The following is a 20,983-nucleotide window of genomic DNA, read 5'->3' on the forward strand; positions in this document are numbered from 1 at the left end:
ATATTGAATGTAGTTACATAATTTTTTTTATTGCTACGTTAATTTGTTAAAGAAGGCAGCTTCGTAATAAATAAAAACTTACTCAATGAATACTGTCTTACTTTTTTTTTTTTTTTAAATAGAATACTGTCTTGTTGATTCTATATTTATTGCTATGCTAGTTTGTTAAAAAGGCAACTCTGGAACTAGTTACTCTATAAATACTGTCTTACTTTGACAATAGAGAAACCTTGATCTATTATCAGTTAGACATGGCTGAGTTGGTTGGTAGTTTGCTAATTAAAGACAACTTTGTATATAGAAACCTTGATCTATTATCAACGTCGATCTGTTTCTTTTTGTTCTTTATATTTTATATAGTTCTATAATTTTTTTATTTATTTATTTTATTTTTATTGTTATGGTAGTTTGCTAATTAAAGACAACTTTGGACTATAATTAATCAGTCTATAATTACGATCTTACCTTTTTTTTTTACGGAAGTATTGTCTTACTTTGATTCTATACCTTTCGTAAAATAGTGAAACCTTGACCTGTGTGAGTAATAGAACAGCTTGGGGATGTCTTTTGGAGCCAACCTCTCAAACAAGACTTGAAGAAAAGAAGAAAGCAACGCTCCGCCAACCAACTCAGCCATGTCTATTACTCACACAGGTCAAGGTTTCACTATTTTACGAAAGGTATAGAATCAACAGGCCTACCATGATGGCAAAGTGCGACATGGTCCCCAAGGATGTGAACGCTGATGTACATGGCTTGCTGTCTGATGTACAGAGGTGACATGGTCCCCAAGGATGTGAACGCTGCTGTGACAACCATCAAGACGAAGAGGACCATTCTGTTTATTGACATTCATGTCAATTTATTGACATTCATGTCAAGAGATTGACATTCATGTCAAGAGATTGACATTCATGTCAATCTCTTGACATTCATGTCAATCTCTTGACATGAACATGAATGAATGTCAATATATTGACATGAATAACAATTTAATGACATGAATGTCAATTTATTGACATATTTGTCAATAAAATCTCAAATATTATAAATTCTCAATATATTGTCTATATATTTACAAGGATGTATTTTATTGATAGTTTAAAAGGATATATTTTATTGTCAATAAATTCTCAATAGATCTCAACTGTCAGTTTATATTTTAAAGTTAAAATAATCCCTCACCAACCTGCTAGTGCACAAAGGCTCGCTTGGCGTACATGAAGTCAAACTAGTGGTCAATGCAAGAGAAGACCTCTGCAACACTGGTTGAGTTGGAGATCATACAGACAGCACGTTGGACCTTGGCAAGGTTTCCACCGGGGACCACATACACTTTCAGATTCTTCATCTATGATAATGAAACATAAAATGACCGAGAGATAACTATTATTCAAGAAAAAAGATAACAGTGTATCAATATTTATTCTTACCTACTGAATTTGGCACTTCACCGGGATGGCAAATGACAAGCAAACTCCAGTGAAAACTGTAACCATGTTGCATCGGTTAATCGCATAGTAAAAAAATTCAGGCAATACAACACTGAAACCAGTCTTACCTGTAATTTACTGGAATGAATATGTAATCCTTTCTGAAAAGGTCTACTTTTCTTGTCCACTTACGAACACGCTGGTATGCTTCATTGCCTTCATATGTCAATAAATTGACATTCATGTCAATAAATTGATATGAATGTCAATTTATTGACAAATATGTCATTAAATTGTTATTGACATTCATGTCAATATAATATATTGACAAATATGTCATTAAATTGTCATTCATGTCAATATAATAAATTGACATTCGTGTCAATATAATAAATTGACATTCGTGTCAATATAATAAATTGACATTCGTGTCAATAATGGCATTTCAACAATTTAGATTGCAATGTAAATCAAAATATAAATGTATAATCCTCGGATAAGTCCTCGGAGAAGTCCTACCACGGAGAGCTTGGGCAGAATTCTTTTTCAAACACACCAAATTATAAAATTGAAATATAAATACAAATATAATCATTTATATATATAAATGTATCATTAATAGAAAGTATTTAAACTGGTGAACTATATTTAAATTTCAAACAATAATGGTATATAATAAATTAAGACGAATTAAGTTAAAATAATCGCTATTATAGAAAAAATTACATATAAAAAAGTATATTTATTCAAAATAGGCAGTCAATAATAGTATATAATAAATTAAACATTCACTAAATTTAAATAAGAGGAAGAACCAACCTCGAGCTCGTCGTCGTCATCCTTGAGCTTGTTGGTCTCGAGCTCGTCGGTCTTGAGCTGGTCGGCTCGTCGGTCATTAAATTGTTATTAACATTCATGTCAATATATTGAGAAGGTTAGGGAAAATCATATTCCGCACTTTTCAGGTGATTTTTCCTGACAGATCTTTCTTGAACTTCACCATAATGTTTACGTTACTGAGCAAGAATTCAAGTATATTAACTCTCGTTTGGCTGATCTTACTAAACGCGTCGATCGGTAGCCGATGTGCAAAGATGAATACCTTAAGTTACCGTTCTTGAAAAAAGGGTATTTCCAGGGTAAAGTAAATTAATTAAATAGTTAAGTTAATTTAATTAACTTACTTGCCGGGCTATTTTCTTAATAAAATAAAACTTAGACTAGATGCCCAATAAGTTGTATAGAATGGGCTAGTAAATACTAAATATTAATCTATTTAGTGATATTGTTTTTATTTTTTATTTTAACTTCAATGTAAATAATTTGTGCCGTATGAGACACGCTCGTTTCCTTTCTTTTTTTGTGTAATAAGAAAACAAAATAGAAAACTTGAGAAATCTTCTGAGAACCCAAACTCTTCTTCTTCCCACGTCTGTCACCCAAGAGAGAGCCAGCAAAATGACTACTGTCGATTCGATGTTCATCGAAGGGATTCGAAGCATCAATCCCGAGAAAGGGATTGTTATCACTTTCTTCAAGCCCCTCACTCTCATCGTCGGTGACATTGGCACCGGAAAAACTGTACTTTTTTTCTCTCTCTCTCTCTCTCTCTCTCTCTCTCTCTCTTATATACCTATATATTGCATGTTTTCACTATTATTCTATCTCGAACCTCATCGATTTTTTTGTTGGCGGTTATGTGTTTGTGTTGGCGTCGATCTTCAGGCGATAATGGAATGCATGAAGTTTTCCTGTGCAGGAGTGCTTCCTGCGAGGTCAGCTAATAGTTTCATACATAAGGTCTCTCTCTCTCTCTCTCTCTCTCTCTCTCTCTCTCTCTCTCTCTCTCTCTCTCTCTCTCTCTCAACTCTGAGTACATGTTGTTACCATCTAGCAAATTCCTTGCACAATATCATGAAGAAATTATTTATCCTACTGGCTCAAAGTTGAGTATTGAAAAAATGGTGTTCCATATTCTGGTGCAATTATCCATAAAAACGACCACAAATTTCTTCACTCGCAATCGTTACCCACAACTCTTCCCATATCATCTCTCACGATCTACAAAGGCTGAAGATAACATTTTATGTTCATGGACCTTACAATCAGCAATAAGAAAGATTGGGATAAATTGTTTTTGTCAATTTTTAATAAATCTCTGGGTGTTATTTTAGGTAATGATCGTTAATAATTATAATAAATTTATAAGTTTGTGCTATAACACATTTGGGTTTGTTTTCTTAGTATGGATTTCGATTTTTTAATCCTTAATTATTTCGATTTCTAAAATTTGGTCTTCGAATATTTGTTCGTTGTCCTTGAATTTTTTTTCCATAATTTGTCATTTATTTATTTTGGTCAATTTGATATCTATTATTGTTGAATCCGGAATCTCTTTTTTTTTTTTTTCGTAACTTGTCATTTGTTTATTTTGCTTAATTTGACACATAATTTTGTTGAATATAATATTTCCTTTTTCGTAGCCCGTCATTTGTTTATTTTAGTCAACTTGACATATATTATTGTTGAATAAGAGATTTCTATTTTCGTAACTTGTAATTTGTTTATTTTGGTTAATTTGGACACATGATAATTTGTTGAATTTGAGATCTTAGTTGTCAATATTAAAGTGGGATAGTTTCATATTGATTGTGTGTGTCAATAAACATATGTTTATATATCGATTTGACTTCTGCATCAATTGGTTTTAAGATGAAATTCAACATGATATTAAAGTCTTGCCCATTCACACAATTTGAATTTGGCCCGGCCAACGCGAAGCGTGAGTGAGATTGTTACTCGGCCTGATCACGCTGTGCCTGAAGGGAAATATTAAAGTGGGATAGTCTCACATTAATTGTGTGTGTGAATAAACATGTTTATATAAGTTGGATCTCTTCACTTGATTGTGTGTACACTAAATGTTTGTTTGTGTGTGTGTCAGGGCTACTGCTCATCTGTAAATGGGACAATTAAGCTACGAATCAGAACCCCAACAATGGAGGCAATCTCTATAAGGTCTCTTATATTGATTCCAAAAGCTTCGAGGAACAACCAGCAGAGAATTCTTAAAACCATGGATCTCCAAACTGGACTTGTAGGACTTTATGCCTAGTCAAAAGTTTTGTTTCTCAGTACTCTTGATGATGAGTGTTTTATTGCCTCCGCAGAGACTCGACCATACTTTTTCTTGTTGGGCCGATATGGATACAGAGACTGTTGCTCTGATGGGCGTCTCCAAAGCAATTCTCGATAATGTGATATTCGTGCGTCAAGACGAAGCCAATTGGCCTTTTGAAGACCCACGTATTGTAAAAAAAAAATTCGATGATATCTTCTCCATCACAAGGTATATGATTTTACTCTGCCGATATATTTGTCATTTCTTAAGTATGTAATTCTAGAGCATTTCTGTTTGTTTTATGCATTTAGCTAACTGGATTCGGATCACATTGGTTTTCATACATTTCAAATATGTGACCTTTGCTTATTATTTAGATTTGCAAAGGCGTTGGACGAAATGAGGAAACGTATCAAGGATTTAAATCAAGAGATGAAGGTCTGTCGCCTTAAATTGGAGAATCTTCAAACATTGAAAGATACAGAATTTCAGGTTTTTTTTTTCTTCCTTTACTCTGATATTCAGATATTTTGTCCGTAGGTTCTAACATGCTTGACGTGATTTCTTCTCTCTCTCGCCTAATTCAGTGTCTTCTTTCCTTTCACATACAGCTTCGTGAAATAATTTCTCGTGATCAAGAGAAAATGAAATCTATGAAAATTCAGATTGAGGATTGGCAAACAAGTGTCCAGGACGTCAACTCTAAAATTTTTGAGACTCGGGCGACACTGAAATCACTGAAACAAGTAGAAGAGCAGATATTGATTAAGACTGTTATAAGAGAAACCCTAGACAAGGATCACCGGAATAAGTATGTTGCAGCCCTTAGCGTGGAGAATAGATGTCATATATTATTGAAGAAAGAACGCGACACAGCCATTCAAAACTTATATAAAAAACAAGATCTAGGCTACCTTCCGAATTCTCCGTTCAGCGATTTGGATGCTGTATATCTCACAAACAGACTAATCTCAGGGGGTGGAGAATCGTAAAAAGGATTTGCAAGATTGGAAGGTTCCCACCGAAGAAGCTCAAACCATTGAAGATGCAATAGGAGGATTTGTCTCGTGGCCGAAGAGATTGATCGAAGTGGACACGGGAATAGAGAGTCGCGGTCCGGTTGTCAAACAACTCTCAAAGCTCGGTTTAAAGAGTGAACCTAGCATCGATGATACTAAGAAGATTCCGTACAAGGTGATTAATCCAAAGTTTCGATTGCTCGCTCAACATGCCAACAAAGTAATGTTACCGGAAGGGGATGTGATTATGGTCAATGTTAGTCCAAGTCTCGCGGCTATCCCGATTCCGGTGTCATTTGAAGATGTTTCCGACTTTTTACAATACTTGGAAATTGACGCGGGGAGCATAACGGTCTATATGGAGTTAGTGTTTTCTTTATATGCGTTTTTAATATAAATATTCAATATTTAGTGTTTTGATCAATCAAATACTTGTTTGTCATAGCTATCTACGCTCGAGGCTAGAAAAGGCGAAGAAGAGTCGAGACTATTGTTTTATAAATCCGGGCTTAAGTTCGTACATCGAAAACAACGACGAGGACGCTTATTTGTCAAAACGAGTCAAGGACGTTGGAAACATAGTACGAAAATGCAAATTTGGTGAACTAGCTTTGATGCCGTACAATAAAGGTGCGCATTGGATGCTCGTTGTCCTCGACCCTTGGAGAGATAGTGCTATGTTCTTCGACCCGTTAAGAAATAAAATTCCAATCGATTTAACTCGATTGATAAAAAAGTAATATTTTGATTTTTTAAACTATTTTTATTATAAATCATTGTAGAGGTTTTTTCTCTTATGATTTTCGTGTTATAGGGTTTTTGTGGATTTCAAGCTCGAGCACCAAAAAACCAATAATAACGGACAGTCAACGTACATCAAGGCTTGGAACGCTCCGAGACAAACCGGAAACACGGAATGCGGGTATTTTGTTATTTCGTATATGCGCGAGCGATATAGTCGTAGGAGGTGTAGAAAAATTAGAAAGTAAGAAAAACTATACAAAAGAGGATTTAGAGAGAGTTAGGGAAGAATGGGTAACTTATGTACAAACATTTATTAATTGTGATGATTAGTTAGTTTTTATATTCAATTTTGGATTGGTTTTAGATGTAAATATTTCTTTTGAATGTTTTGGAGATGTATATATTATTTTTTGGATTGAAGGTTATTTTCAGGTGCCATATTTTTTAAACCGGGTTTAGTACGTGTAAAAAATGATTTCAGGTTCAAAATAAAGTCTTCGCCGCGGCGTATAACGTTCGCCGCGGCGAAAAATAAGAGTCGCCGCGGCAAAAAAGATACCGAGAGCACATTATTCATGCATCAAAAACTCGCCGCAGCGATGTTTTAGTTTCGCCGCGGCGATATACACCTCGCCGCGGCGAAACTAAAACGTCGCCGCGGCGGGTTTTTAAAAAAATATTCAGAAAACTTCTACAACGGATAAAAATCCGTTGTAGAATACTCTCGCCGCGGCGCAGAACCTAAGTCGCCGCGGCGTGAACCTCGCCGCGGCGAAGTATAATTATAGCCGCGGCGAAAACATTCTACAATGGATTTTCAATCCGTTGTAGAATCATGTCACCGCGGCGTGGAACGTACTTCGCCGCGGCACACAAGTCGCCGCGGCGACGTATTATTTCCGCCGCGGCGACATGATTCTACAACGGATTGAATATCCGTTGTAGAATTTCTCGCCGCGGCGAAAAATATACTTCGCCGCGGCGAGATGTTTGAAAACATTTAAAAATTACACAATGGATTCAAACCGTTGTAGAAGCTTCTACAACGCTTAAATATCCGTTGTAGAAGCTTAGTTTCTACAACGGATCATTAAGCGTTGTAGAAAGCTGTTGGATTTTACAACGGATTTTTAAGCGTTGTAGAAGCTTCTACAACGCAGGATTCTACAACGCTTAATAAGCGTTGTAGAAACATTCTACAACTGTTTTTAAGCGTTGTAGAATCCTAGTTTTGTAGTAGTGCATTTTCCACTACAAATGCTGTTTTCAAACCCCAACCCGTGTGAACCTCCAAATGACAGTGCATAAACCACACTCCTGCAAATAATTACCATAAATTATTGCCACAGATATATAAATATTTTTCTCCTCTCCGTTTTGACAAAAATAAAAATAAAGGGTTCCATAGGTGAGTGAGTGAAAGGAGAAAAGTATTTTTGCGGCTGCTATTATTGTTAGCTAAAGTCAACTTTGGCTAATCATTCATCAACAGATTAAAATATACTATATTGTTTATATATTAATAAATATATTAATTTAGGTTATCTAATTCTAATCAGCAAAGTTCAAAGATGATTGACTTTTTTATTCTTAAAATATTATTTGGCATGTATAAGAGTACGTTGTATTTGGAATGTGAAATCAATAAGTGAAAAAAATTGTTTGTTTGCATGATTAATCGTGGTTTAATTAATGACAATGAAAAATAAATGTTACCTGGGTTGTCAGCCCTAAATCTGATGGCGGTCCAACGTCCACCGGTGGGAACTCCAACGGTGTTTCTTTCAGGAGGATCAACTAAGTTGAACTTAAGCGGGTCTTTACTAGAGTTAAAGTTACCGACTCCGCTTCCAACCACAAAAAAGTTATATCCATGGAGATGGAAAGGGTGTGATTCCACAGTTAGAAGATTAGCGTCTTGTAAAACCAACTCGATGCTCGAATTGAAAGCAAGTTTGTTGACCTTCGTCCCGGCTTTGGTTGCGAGATTCGCGGTCAATGGGGCGCCCGTGTAGTTGAAAGCGGCTGGTGGGCGATCGGGGAAATCGGTCGCGAAAACCCCTTTGATTCCAAAGTAGCGAGCCTGAACAATTTAACAATATATCGTATAATAAGATAGTTGAAAGTTATATACAATTAAATAAGGGCCGTTATTAAGTTATATAGCCACACGGATATAGTGGATTGAGATATAGCCCACCTTTGGTTAATTTCTTGTAAGTAGCCAAGTAAACTTATTAACAAATTAATAAAAGCCTTATTTAACACCACCAAACATATATTTTAGGTAGTTAATACGCTGCCACGTATGCAAGTTGGCTATTTACAAATTATTTACCAAAGGTTGGCTAATTTACAATTCCTATAGTTTAGGTGGCTTACGTAGCCAATTTTTTTATTAAATAAATCAATCAAATTTTGGGAGACGATAAAAAAGTACTTCTTCGTATTTTCATCTACATAAGAATGAATCCGAATCATCTATCTTTTTTTTCATGTCTCGCTACATGACTCTTAAATAAAAAATTATAACGCCGTCACCTTTTTATTATTGTTATTAGATTTAGAATAATAATTAAAAGAAATTGGGATGTGACTTATTTTTATTGGATATACGAAAAGGGACAGACGATCTAGATTCCATAAAATAAATTCAACGATTTTGTATTTTGTTATACGCAATTTCTCTCGATCTATAGTTCAATAATAATAGGAAAAAAAATTCTTTCGTCTATTTTATACCTGAAGAAGCCCGGTTTGAGGCATCACGAAACTTATATTGTTTATAGAGGCAGTGAGTTTCGTCCCGTTGAGGCAGCTAGGGCAAGGGTTTATCAGTAGACCGGGATGGTTTGCCCTAGTTTCAGGTCTTTTAGGCTCCGTTTGGAACCCGGAAAATAAGAGAGAAAGTGAAAATAATAGAGAAAATGAAAATGTAAGAGAAAATAATAGAAAAAGTCAAAATTCTAATTGTGTTTGAAAGTCATAGAAAATATGAGAGAAAATTGACGGGAAAGTAACGATGAGACTAGGGACGGAGCTAACTCAAGTCCAGGGTGGGCTCTAGCCCCCTCCCCCTCAAATTTTTTTTATTTATATTTTTTGCCCATTTTAAAAAAAATTTATATTTTTTACCCTAAAATATTTACACTTTTGACCCATTTTTTTAAAAAAATTTCATTTTTACCATGAATTTTTTTTTAATTATAGCCCCCCTAAATTTTTTTATTTACATTTTTTGCCCATTTTTAAATTTTTTTACATTTTTATCCTATAAAATTTACACTTTTGACCCATTTTTCAGAAAATTTTCATTTTTACCATGATTTTTTTAATTAGCCCCCCTTAAATTTTTTTATTTACATTTTTTGCCCATTTTTAAAAAGTTTTACATTTTTACCCTAGATAAATGTGATCCCCTCATAGACAAATGTGGAGAGATTCTCATTTTCCATTTGATTTTCGAAAGAAAATGAAATTCTCATTTTAGTTATACACTTTCCCTTGCATTTTCCATCATATGTTGGACTCCATGTGACCCATGGGGTTTGTATTAACTTGGTTACAAAAGTTGTTAGTTTATATCAGTCAATGTACCATCAAAGGTGAATGAGAATAAGCTACGAAGTTCTATTCAATTCATTTCTCTCTCTCTCTCTCTCTGTTCAAAATTCCGTTTCTCAACAGTTACTGAAATGAATACCTTTTGAAATAATAAGTGAATGTTAGGTATAATTTAAACGGTTAGCGTTTTTTTTTTTTTTGAACAAAATGGTTATCATTAAATTGCGTAGAAAACCGGAAAATTTTAAACATATAAAAAACAAATAAACAAGCAAACAAAGGTTAAATAGCTTCAAATATTACTATGAGTAAATTAAAAGGGATACAAAGTAAAACAAGAGATCCAGATTACAGAAATATTCTACACAACTCATTGATTAATTTTCCTGATTAGTTAAATATAGCCAACAAACTTATTAAGTGTAAAGACAGACCGAAATATTAAATACATATATTATATTGTGCTGTAAAATCCGATGATGATCCCATATAGTAAGGAATGAATAATATTTTTAATAAAAATCATAGGGAAGAGTTCTAATTGTTGAATTTGGAATATATTTAGAACTTTCAAAGGTTAATAAATACCACTCGTCAGAAATATTATAAATTATATGCATATGATTAATACAAACAATTGTGTGAAGGACGAGTCAATGGTTTGATATCCATCTCCTCAATCAAACAAAGAGATTACAATTTCATTAACGCCACATTTCAACAGCCATTATTGAGAAGTAAATTTGATATTATAAGATGTGCATGCAAACATATTGAAATCATGTAGTAATTTTTTTTTATACTAAATTGTATTATTTGTATTTTTCAAAACGGGGTAAAAACACTGGTATATTCCTTTATAAAAGGGTATAGTTAAGGGGGTAAAAAAGGCTAACTAGCCATTTAATAAGACAAGGGAAGTTCAGTTACATTTGTTAATCAAAAGTTAGCGTGTACGCAGGCTCTTGTATTTAAAAATGGGCACTTTCTTTTTTTCGGGAAAACCCCTAATATATTAATTAGTTAATCAAATTATAATAATAATATCGCCACCTAGACGTATTGTTACGTCTCAATTCGTAGTTTCTGAAAAATTATTATTTATCAGTAGATAAATCTTTATCTTATATTATGAAAAAATTATTTCCGTTTTTGAGGTCTTTCTTGGGGAAGTAGACCGGGATGGTTTGCCCTAGTTTCAGGTCTTTTAAGGTGAAGAAGACCATTATGTTGGACTCCATGTGACCCATGGGGTTTGTGGAATGGTTTTGTGGTTTGGAATGATGATCTCTATATATTATGTTTTTGTGGTCTTCAAGACTATTTCCGGATTGAACATGTTGAGAAATAAACTGAAAAAAAAAATACAATATCATTATTACCATGTAAAAGAACAAACATCAGTAGAAAAAAAAAATTGAGAAAAAAATCACAGTACAAGAACAAAGGTGAAAACTTTTGTGATTGAATAAGCAAAATCCAGATCACTAGATATTAAACAACACTTGTGAAACTAACTAAAACATCATAAACCATATCTCTTATATACGTCTTAAAGTATATTGCTAAAATTTATTTATCAAACTATATACCTACCTCTCAGAGACTTTGAAAGAGAATAAGTAAATGGAAAAAGTATTAAATGAGTATTTGGTTGAGCTTTACCAGAATTAGCAGAGATGAAGAACGAGTTTCCAACCTAGTTTGATTCCCATTTTCTTTCGAATAATGATCAGCCTTTCCTTCTTCCACCCCTGAATAATGCTCACTCCAATTCACACTTTAATTTTTTTTTCTCTTGCTATTATATTTGGCATTGTCTAGAAAAAAAATCACTATTGTAAAAATATAAATTAAAACCAACACCCTCTCGTGGGGACCAGCCGAGTTGATAATAACTACCTGTTAATTATAAACAACTAGCCACATTATATTAAGGGAGAGTGAGAATACTAGCTCAATCGTCAATCAACCTACCAATATTAGGAGAATAACCCAAGTTTGAATAAATTAAGTGAATAGCTTTCACTACCTAAATTACCCTCATATATAAGAGCAAAACTCAATTTTCCCAAAACCTAAACTTAAACTCGTTCTCGTCTTCGTCCATTTCATGTCACCGATCCACTTCATGCCGCCGATCGCCGCCGATCCATTTCACGCCGCCGCGTCGTCGCCAATCATCGTCCATCTTCGTTGTTGATCTCTAACGTCGCCGGCGAGATCCGTCATAGACGCCGTCAAGATCCGCCATAGATGGCGTCGATTTCATCGAGCTCCGACGGCGGCGATGCTCGACCTCACTGGAACGAACCAGCTCGACCACTGTGCCGAGGAACAAGACGAAGAAGGGAAGGCGATCTGCTGCTTGGCGGCGCAGGGAAGGTACGGCGAGGATTGGCCGGACTGGTGAGGAGAGAGAGTGGTGAGAGATCGGAGGTGGAGAAGAAGAAGAAACAGTTAATTGCTGATCCCTAACTCGCGGAGAATCGACAGTTCAGATTGACTCGGAAATCGGCGGGGGGAGAGGAATCGGCGGCGGAGAGGAAATCGGCGGCGATGGAGGGGATTGAGGAGAGGCACTTTGTAAATTCGCGAATTGGTTAATTTAATTAACCTACTGGAGTGAGTTAGGTTAATTAATTAACTGATCTGTGAAGGATTTGAAATTAAAAAAAAATTACAAAAATCATAACTTAAGTCAATTGATATTCAAAGCATTCAATTAATTAACCTAATTCCGAAATTCAATCATTTAGTAAATTAACTTTACTTACAAAAAAATCAGAACCTAAACTAATATTCAACCAATAAGTTAATTAATTAACCTAACTCGCTCCAGTAGGTTAATTAAATTAACATATTCACGAATTTACCAAGGATGTTATGATCTAAGCCGAAAATATGGGCTATTTACTTAATAAAATGAAACTTGGGCTATTCCCCAAATAAAAATGACAAACTTGACTAGTTACAACAAATTTCACCTATATTAATTTTAGGCTAAATAGTTCTATCAAATTCAAACTATTTAGTATTTAAATTATTTTTATCCTTATGCAAAAAAGTTCTAGATTATTTGGGATCTTTTCGTATTTTATAAGATAAAGGACATGTATATAGGACATGTATATATATTAAGGTAAAGGACATCTCATTTCTCTCTCATATAATTGAGTTTGGTTAGGAAATTAATAATAAAATATGCACGTACAAATAATTTAAAGCTCACGTCAGACTATTCACATATTTTTAAGTAGAAGTCGTCCCATTGAAAAAAAAAGGTAGAAGTTATCCCCAAAAATAATTTGGACGACACTATTTTTTAGGAAAATCGACATCAATAATACAAATTGTTTGTTATTTATCAAAAATCAACTAAAACTCAAATATTGATATATTTATCACGAATTGATTGATTCTGTGACACATTTTATCATGAACATGGTTGATTTCGTGACATATTTAATATTAAATATGTCAATATTTGAGTTTTAATTGATTTTTGGCAAGTGACAAACAATTGATATTATTGTTGTCAATTTTCCAATTTTTTGTATGTAGATATGAGTTCAATCACTTAAAATAACATTCATTGTTTTTAAAGTTTAAATAATTTATTTGTAATTTGAGATTAAATATTTCATATAATTAAATATACAATATATGTAAACGTATGAATAAAAAAAAATAGAGGTTATAATTATATTTTCAATCACAGGAGGGGATTTTGTAAACCTTTCATTTATTTTAGAATAATTTGGCAGCCAATGGAAATTTTGCTGTTCGGACAAATTTGATTTGTGGTTTGAATTTTATCTTAAATTATGAAGTTTGGTACTGTATTTATTACAATGTATTGTTTGTAAATATAATTTTCATTATGATTGTCAATATTATATAATTAATTAAGACTTTATACTTTTCTGATTTCCGTTAAAAGAGATTTCTAAAAAAAAAAACCAATGAATTACGATTTTGTGTAATTTGGTAATCAGCTTCATAGGTTGTTAAATTTTATTAAGTTAATAATAGATTATAAATTATGTCAATTCTTATCGACAAATATTTTTCATTTGAAAATTTTTAGAATTCTTTAATTTTTTGGAAAAATATAACCATCTCCAACCATTGGTAATCGGTATTTTAGTAATTTTTCCGACAATCCAAATTCAGGACTGCAATATATTGGTACCAGTTAGTGGAAAGATGGCAGCCAAATAAAGACGAATGTTTCCAGCAAAAAAATAAAAATAAAAGACGAAGATTATTATTTTGAAAGGACTAATTTCTTTTAGGCAGAAAATTGCCTTTACTTTTGTCAAAATATATCCCCGAAGATTTACTTATAACATGTTTGGGACAGATCACATATTCTAAATGAACATTAATCATGGATTCATAGTGTACTTAATTAACTAGAGCATATAAATCAATTTTAGGGTTTATGCACAACCTTAATTGGGCATACAAAATGAAGAACATATCAATTTAGTGGCGTATATTACCTCAAATGTCAATTTTAAAATATTTTTATTATTATTTTACATCCAATAACTTTACACCAACCCATCTTAAAAAAAAATCATTTAGCTTTGCTAAAAATTTCATTTAGAAAACTTGAGAAACTAAACTCTATTACCTCATATTTAATAATCAAGCTTCAAGTTGAACACTTAAAAAAAACACTAAAAATAACATTTTAAAATTTTCAAAATCACTAGAAAAATAAAAGGTAAAATGTTTGAAATCACTAAAAAAATGAAAACAAAAACTTCAAAACGATGAAGAAGATCAAGACCAAAAAAAAAAAAAACACTTAGAAAAATCACTAGTATTAAAATAATATTTGCAAATTTTTGCCTTCATTTTTATATCTTAAAAAATTTTGTCTATATTTTTTTTAGTGATTTCAAAATTTTTGTCTTTATCTTTTTAGTTGTTTCGAAGGTTTTTAACAAGGGTATTTTACATGTTTTACTCACCAAAAAGTTTGATTTTCTTAAAGTGTTCCACATTAAATTTGATTTTCAAATGTGAGGTAACATCAAACTTAGTGTTTTTTAATTCATGCACTTAGACAATATCCTAAACCAATATTTCTAATATATATATATATATATATATATATATATATATATATATATATATATATTTAAGTACAACTGTACAAGTACAAGTCCTAATTTTATTTTCAATTAGAGGATCAGAGAAATCATATGTCAGAATTACTTTGCCTATAAGATAGTTCAATTGTTGGAAATTAATTAGGATGGGATGCTCTATAAGTTCTCTATCTAAGTAAATCTTCCATGGATTTACTTTGCCAAAAGTATAAGCATATTTTTTTTTCTGCGTCTAAAAGAAATTGATCATTTTAAAATAATAAAATCGTCTTTTTTTGCGGTCCTAAATAATTTAACTATCGATTGCCAAAGATGTATATTATTGGCTATCGTAGGGTCCTAAATAGTACGAGTTGCATATTATAAAATTCTGACATATGATTTCTCTGATCCTCTAATTGAAAATAAAATTAGGACTTGTATATATATACAATTTATACCGGAACGAATGGTTATCTTGATTCATTAGAAGTTGCACAGGTAAGAAAATTTATCGTTGATTTACGTATTTACTTAAAAATGAATAAACCTAAATTCCAAGAAATCATATCCTCTACCAAGACATTTACTGAGGAAGCATAAGTCCTTTTGAAAGAAGCTATTCAGGAACAGATGGATCGTTTTATCCTTTAAAAAAAAATTTCAATTAGAGGATCAGAGAAATCATATGTCAGAATTTTATAATAGAAAAATTAGTCGATCTAAGCCACATAAAACATTACAATTGTAATCTAGCCAACGTTACATTTAATTTTCGAATCTAGCCAAATTTGATGACGTGTCATATTTATGTAAGATGGTATTTACTATATTAGCCTTGATTTGGTTTCAAAAATACTAGCCCACGTTTTGAAACTTGGTTTTGTAGCCAAATTTGTTATATTCGGTTTATATTTCGAATTTTAAAAAAAATTCTATACTTAGCAAAGTTTGTTATTGAGCGTTTTTTTCTTTAATTAACATTATAGTCGTGTAAGCAAATACAGTGTAAATGTTCGTAAATTTTTGTTAATCTCCGTTGCTTTGTTAATTTCTGTTAATTATGGTAAATTTACATATGTGCAGGTGGAGCCGATTTCTTTCCTTTCCTTTAATACGCATTTAATACGATATTTTTGTTTTCCAAATTTATTTTCTAATTTTGAACGAGATTTTATCATAATTACGTGTATTCATTATCTTGTTTGACTTATTCAATCAAATAAATATTTTCTTTCCCTTTTAATTACATCACCGAATCTCATATTATGAATTCAAAAAACTGAAATTAAATTGCTGAAATTATAGCCGTGTAAGCAAATACAGTGTAAATGTTTGTAAATTTTTGTTAATCTCCGCTGATTTGTTAATTTCTGTTACTTATGGTAAATTTTTTGTGCATTTATTGCATTAAATTTTCTCTTTTAATTATATCACCGAATCTCCTATTAAATTAGCTAAATATTCAATTAAATTGCGAAAAAATATGAAATTAATTGGCTGTATACAATTCAAACCGGTCAAACGTGGGCTAGTGTTTTGATCAAGTAAGTATAAGAAAAATGGTAAATTAGGTATTTTATATCCGTAAATTTCAGTAAATGGCTAGATTGCAAAATTTACCAAACGTTGGCTAGATTTCAAAAACCATGTTTCAAAATGGCTACGTTGCTAGTTTACCCTTTATAATATGCAACTCGTACTATTTAGGACCCTACGATAGCCAATAATATACATCTTTGGAAATCGATAGTTAAATTATTTAGGACCGCAAAAAAAGACGATTTTATTATTTTAAAATGATCAATTTCTTTTAGGCGCAGAAAAAAAATATGCTTATACTTTTGGCAAAGTAAATCCATGGAAGATTTACTTAGATAGAGAACTTATAGAGCATCCCATCCTAATTAATTTCCAACAATTGAACTATCTTTTCCCATTTTTTTCTTAGCTCAATGGTTTTCTATTTTATTTATAATCTAGTAGTTCATTCAGAATTATATTCACCCACTGATTTGCTAAAATTAATTAGGTTCAGAACTTGATAAATCCCAGTATATGCTTGGAACAAAACACATATAATATAACATCAATCATGATACACATTTAACTAGAGCAAATAAATTAACCTTCTTAGTACCCTCAAATCAATTTAGGGTTTATACAAATAACTTCACGTTTATAAGGCATACCAAGAAAAGCAAGAAAAGTTTATTGATAATTTTGCGGCAAGAAGGGACGGATTTACTTGGGCGTTAGTGGGACACGCGCCTCCACTAAAAAATTGGGAAAATAATTAAAAGAAAACTGATGTAAATTTAGATGTTCTACATTGTATGAAAATGATAAATTTCTTTGAACAGCTACATTAGCTAAAATGCAGTGTTAATTTTTAAAATCCCAAACTTTAATTAGATAATTTTAAAGAAAATATTAAAGCATTCTATATAAGTATTTTCAAATTACAGCATGATTTTGAATCTTAATGCTCCAAAATTTAAAATTTTGTTACGACTCTTAACTACTCAAATATGATTTAAAATTTAATTAACTTTAATTTTTTCTTCATTTTATGCATCAAGCATACTTAAGTATAAGTGATAAAAAAAAAATTATGAATTTGTTGCAATTAGTCAATTCTCTAGTTTTTTTTTTTTTTTTTTTAATTCTAGCCAAAATTTCATTTTATTAAGAATATAACTCATCAGACCCGCAATATATAATTAATTAACTAAAGAGTAAAGTTTACTCTTTTTAGTTAATTTAATTTACTCTTTAGTTATTAATTTACTACGGATTAGGTGGACTATTTTGTTACTAAAATGAAATTTTGACTACTTTTTAAATGGAGAGTGGACTATTGGACTATTGTGCCAATTACCCCAAAAAATGGCTCTCAAGATATATAGCTATATGAAAACTCATGTTTTTCCATGTAGGTAACATTTGGTAATTTTTAAGTTAATAGCCACAAAATTTAATTAACAAATCCAAAAAAACATTAATAGTTGTAAATATTCATTAATAATTGCAAATAACTATCAGACTCCAATGACATAAATGAAATGCTATAAACGTCCAATTAATTACACATCACCATAATGACTATATACTTAAAATTTACAAAAAAAAAAAAAAAAAAATTGGCTATATAGTAAATCTCCAAATTTTAGTGGCTTAGTTACTCAATTAATTGAAAAAAATCTCTAGATCAGTCTAACCTTGTATTAAGTGATATAAAACGACAGTGAAACCAAAAGATCAAACTTGACACTGTCGTTTTAATCCTTATCCATTCTCCCGCTCCTCTTTCTCCAAAGTAAGCTTTTCCCGCTCAGCTTGGCTTGGACCACTCCACACGTGTCAGCCTCTCCTCTTCTCGTACAAACAGTAGCTCTCCTATTGGTGACTGAGACTTGACAAGGATTGGTATCACAACGGAAATATCCCTGCCAGGCTGTCTTGACAGCTTGCATTCTTATCCCTTCATACATCACTCTCTGTATAAAGCTTGTAGGCCTGCGTGCCTTTTGTTGCGATATTTTGATAACTAGCACGCAAGCGGATGTATCGAACAAGTAATAGTGTTACGTAAGTAACGGATATCGATCCCACAGAGACTAGTTACTCTAGCGATTTTCTGAAACTTTATGCTAATTAATTCCAAGTAAGATTAAGAAGATGGTTGTAACAAAAGCAATAATAAAACTAAAGTAGAGAGTTAAATACGAGTTTTGCAAGAAGAGAAGGTAGGGGTCACGATTTCACCGGAACTAACTAGGACGGGGGTTTCGGGCTCGAACAACAAAATCTACTCCTATGGATGCTAATCTCACTCTATCAAACTTATTCACTAGCCTCTCTCGAGTGTTCTAGCAAACCTATGCAATTGACGGATTATTATCCTCTCGGCATCTAATCCTATTAAAACAATCACACGCAATGAAACAAGAGTTCAAACGATTACATAAATTGCCTAGATTTTCTAACCTAGGATCAACTATGATGACATGAACAAAACCACGATTATTTACTCTCTCTCGAGTAGCTAAACAATCCTAGATAACAGTTCTAATGGTGATCAAGCACTAGAAAGCATAACGAACAATTCATATCAAGCAATCCATAATAATGAAGCAAACAATGATTATCTAACCCTAACGAGCCCCCCAACCATTATCAATCCCGGCTACATCGCAACCCCAAAAGAAACTTAGCCTCTAATGGAATTCATAATCAACGCTAAACATTACAGAATAATTAAAAGCACTAAAATAAATATTGAAACCAACACAGAATTCATATTAAATAAAATTGATGTTCAACAATAATTTAGAGCAATAAAATAAATAAAAGAAAGGGAAGAAAGAAGAACGATTTGTTGTCAATGGTGCCCACAAGAAGAGTTGTAATCTTTATTTTGTACATTTGATGTAATAAAGTCTCATGACGACTCTTGCTTGTAATTGCCTATTCATTCATTAATAAAGTTGAAACGTTCATTCATTCTTTCTTTGTTTGAAGCTTTATGATAAAACCTTAGTCTTTTAGTCCATAAACAAACTTAACAACTTACGAAGAGACAAATGTAGATTTGCATGAACAAACTCTTCGTAGTTTGCTTAAAACGATATATTCGCAATCTTAGGGTCAAAGGACTATTGACCTCAGTATGATTGTTAGAAGAATCTATGATGTCTGGTTATGAGGCATTGAGCGTTGGGGACTCTATAGTTCTTCTAGGTATCTTCCGAAGTTACTGAATTGACCAGTGCACTTCTAGAGACAAGATACGAACAAACCATTTAACCTCTTATGTCTCGAAGTCACTATGTACGAATTGCATCATGCTTACCTTAATCCTGAAATGAGACATGCCATTTCACACCTTAGTATTCTCATTTGAGAAAGTCAGAGTTCGGACTCACTATGTGATTCCGAACAGGGCCTATTGGTGAAGTACTAAGTTGTGAGTATGTCATGAGTAACTTTGTGAAGTTCTCATAGATATGGAATTCATGTACAAGATTGCTGAAATGCAATGTATGTCACATCATGCTTTGTTCCTTGGAGTGTGAATAAATGAACAGGCCAGTGTCCAAATTGAGTCCTGACTCTTTTGGATGAAACAATGTGACTTGTTAGCTCCTCGTCATATACATTGTTTCTAACTTATTCACAAGCGACAAAGGAGTTGAGGAAATAACAGCTAGAAGGGTAAAATGGTAATTTAGTAAATCCCGACTAGCTGATGACATTCATGAAGGGTAAATATAGATAATATTCAGTGGATCCGCTCATTATAATTACGTGAATTCTTGAGTAGAAAATAAATTCATTTGAACCGAGAGATTTTCAGTGTCAGCTCTTTAGTGGAGTCAGTTGGCATTAAGCTAAACTTGGAAAAGGTTTGTGAACTTTTGAGTCCAAGTTTTTAGCTCAAGCTTTGTTCATTAGGGTCCATGAGGTCACTGTCATGAATCACATCGATAGGAATAGTTAAACTGGAAGCTAAGTCAAAACAAGAACGAAAATTGTCAAAATGGTATTTTTGTCTTTTGAGACATATGATGAAATGAATGTCAATAAATTTTTTGACAAGGTCATTTGATGACATGCATCACTCGGCCATGACTTGATCATTGGGCCTTGTGGATTAATTTCATTTCATAAGAATTTTATTGAAAATTCTTAATGGGCCTTTCTCATGTTGTCATGAACAAATGAAGAAGCTTCTAGAAGCTCCTTCTAGATGAAAAGTAGGCGCCCATTATACCCATAGGAAGAGAGAATATTTTGTGCATAAATGTATCATGATACTTGCCAAAAGAAAAAGAGGAAACAAATTTCCCCTAAGAGGAAGCATGTGGGCGCCCAAATATGGTCAAGAGAGAAGCAAACAAAAGAGGAAACAAATCCAAGGACTACTTGTTTTGTCTTGGACGTGCACCTCTATGAAGGAAAAGGGAAATTGGCTCATGAATATGTGATATTCTA

At 32.6% G+C, this 20,983-nt stretch overlaps 1 protein-coding gene and 1 pseudogene across 1 annotated transcript; one reads left to right on the plus strand and one right to left on the minus strand.

Moving 5' to 3' along the window:
- The first annotated feature begins 2,891 nt into the window (after positions 1–2,891).
- Positions 2,892–5,546, plus strand: LOC149388450 (DNA repair protein RAD50-like). The gene is made up of 6 exons (XM_089622435.1): positions 2,892–3,014; positions 3,159–3,233; positions 4,378–4,530; positions 4,604–4,782; positions 4,932–5,046; positions 5,220–5,546. The coding sequence occupies exons 1-6, from the start codon at positions 2,892–2,894 to the stop codon at positions 5,544–5,546; spliced, it is 972 nt and encodes a 323-aa protein (XP_089478561.1).
- Positions 5,547–7,542: 1,996 nt separating this feature from the next.
- Positions 7,543–9,245, minus strand: LOC149388451 (laccase-11 pseudogene; annotated as a pseudogene).
- Positions 9,246–20,983: the final 11,738 nt, after the last annotated feature.

The sequence above is a fragment of the Urtica dioica genome, chromosome 8 (genome assembly GCF_054948205.1).
Source record: "Urtica dioica subsp. dioica isolate 48M chromosome 8, U.dioica_male_clone48M_v1_H2, whole genome shotgun sequence".
Taxonomy (NCBI): domain Eukaryota; kingdom Viridiplantae; phylum Streptophyta; class Magnoliopsida; order Rosales; family Urticaceae; genus Urtica; species Urtica dioica.

Coding starts and splice junctions, on each gene's coding strand:
- LOC149388450 (XM_089622435.1), top strand. CDS start 2,892: ATGACTACTGTCGATTCGATGTTCATCGAAGGGATTCGAAGCATCAAT. Junction 3,015..3,158: donor ACATTGGCACCGGAAAAACT/GTACTTTTTTTC, acceptor GTCGATCTTCAG/GCGATAATGGAATGCATGAA. Junction 4,531..4,603: donor TGGATCTCCAAACTGGACTT/GTAGGACTTTAT, acceptor TTGCCTCCGCAG/AGACTCGACCATACTTTTTC.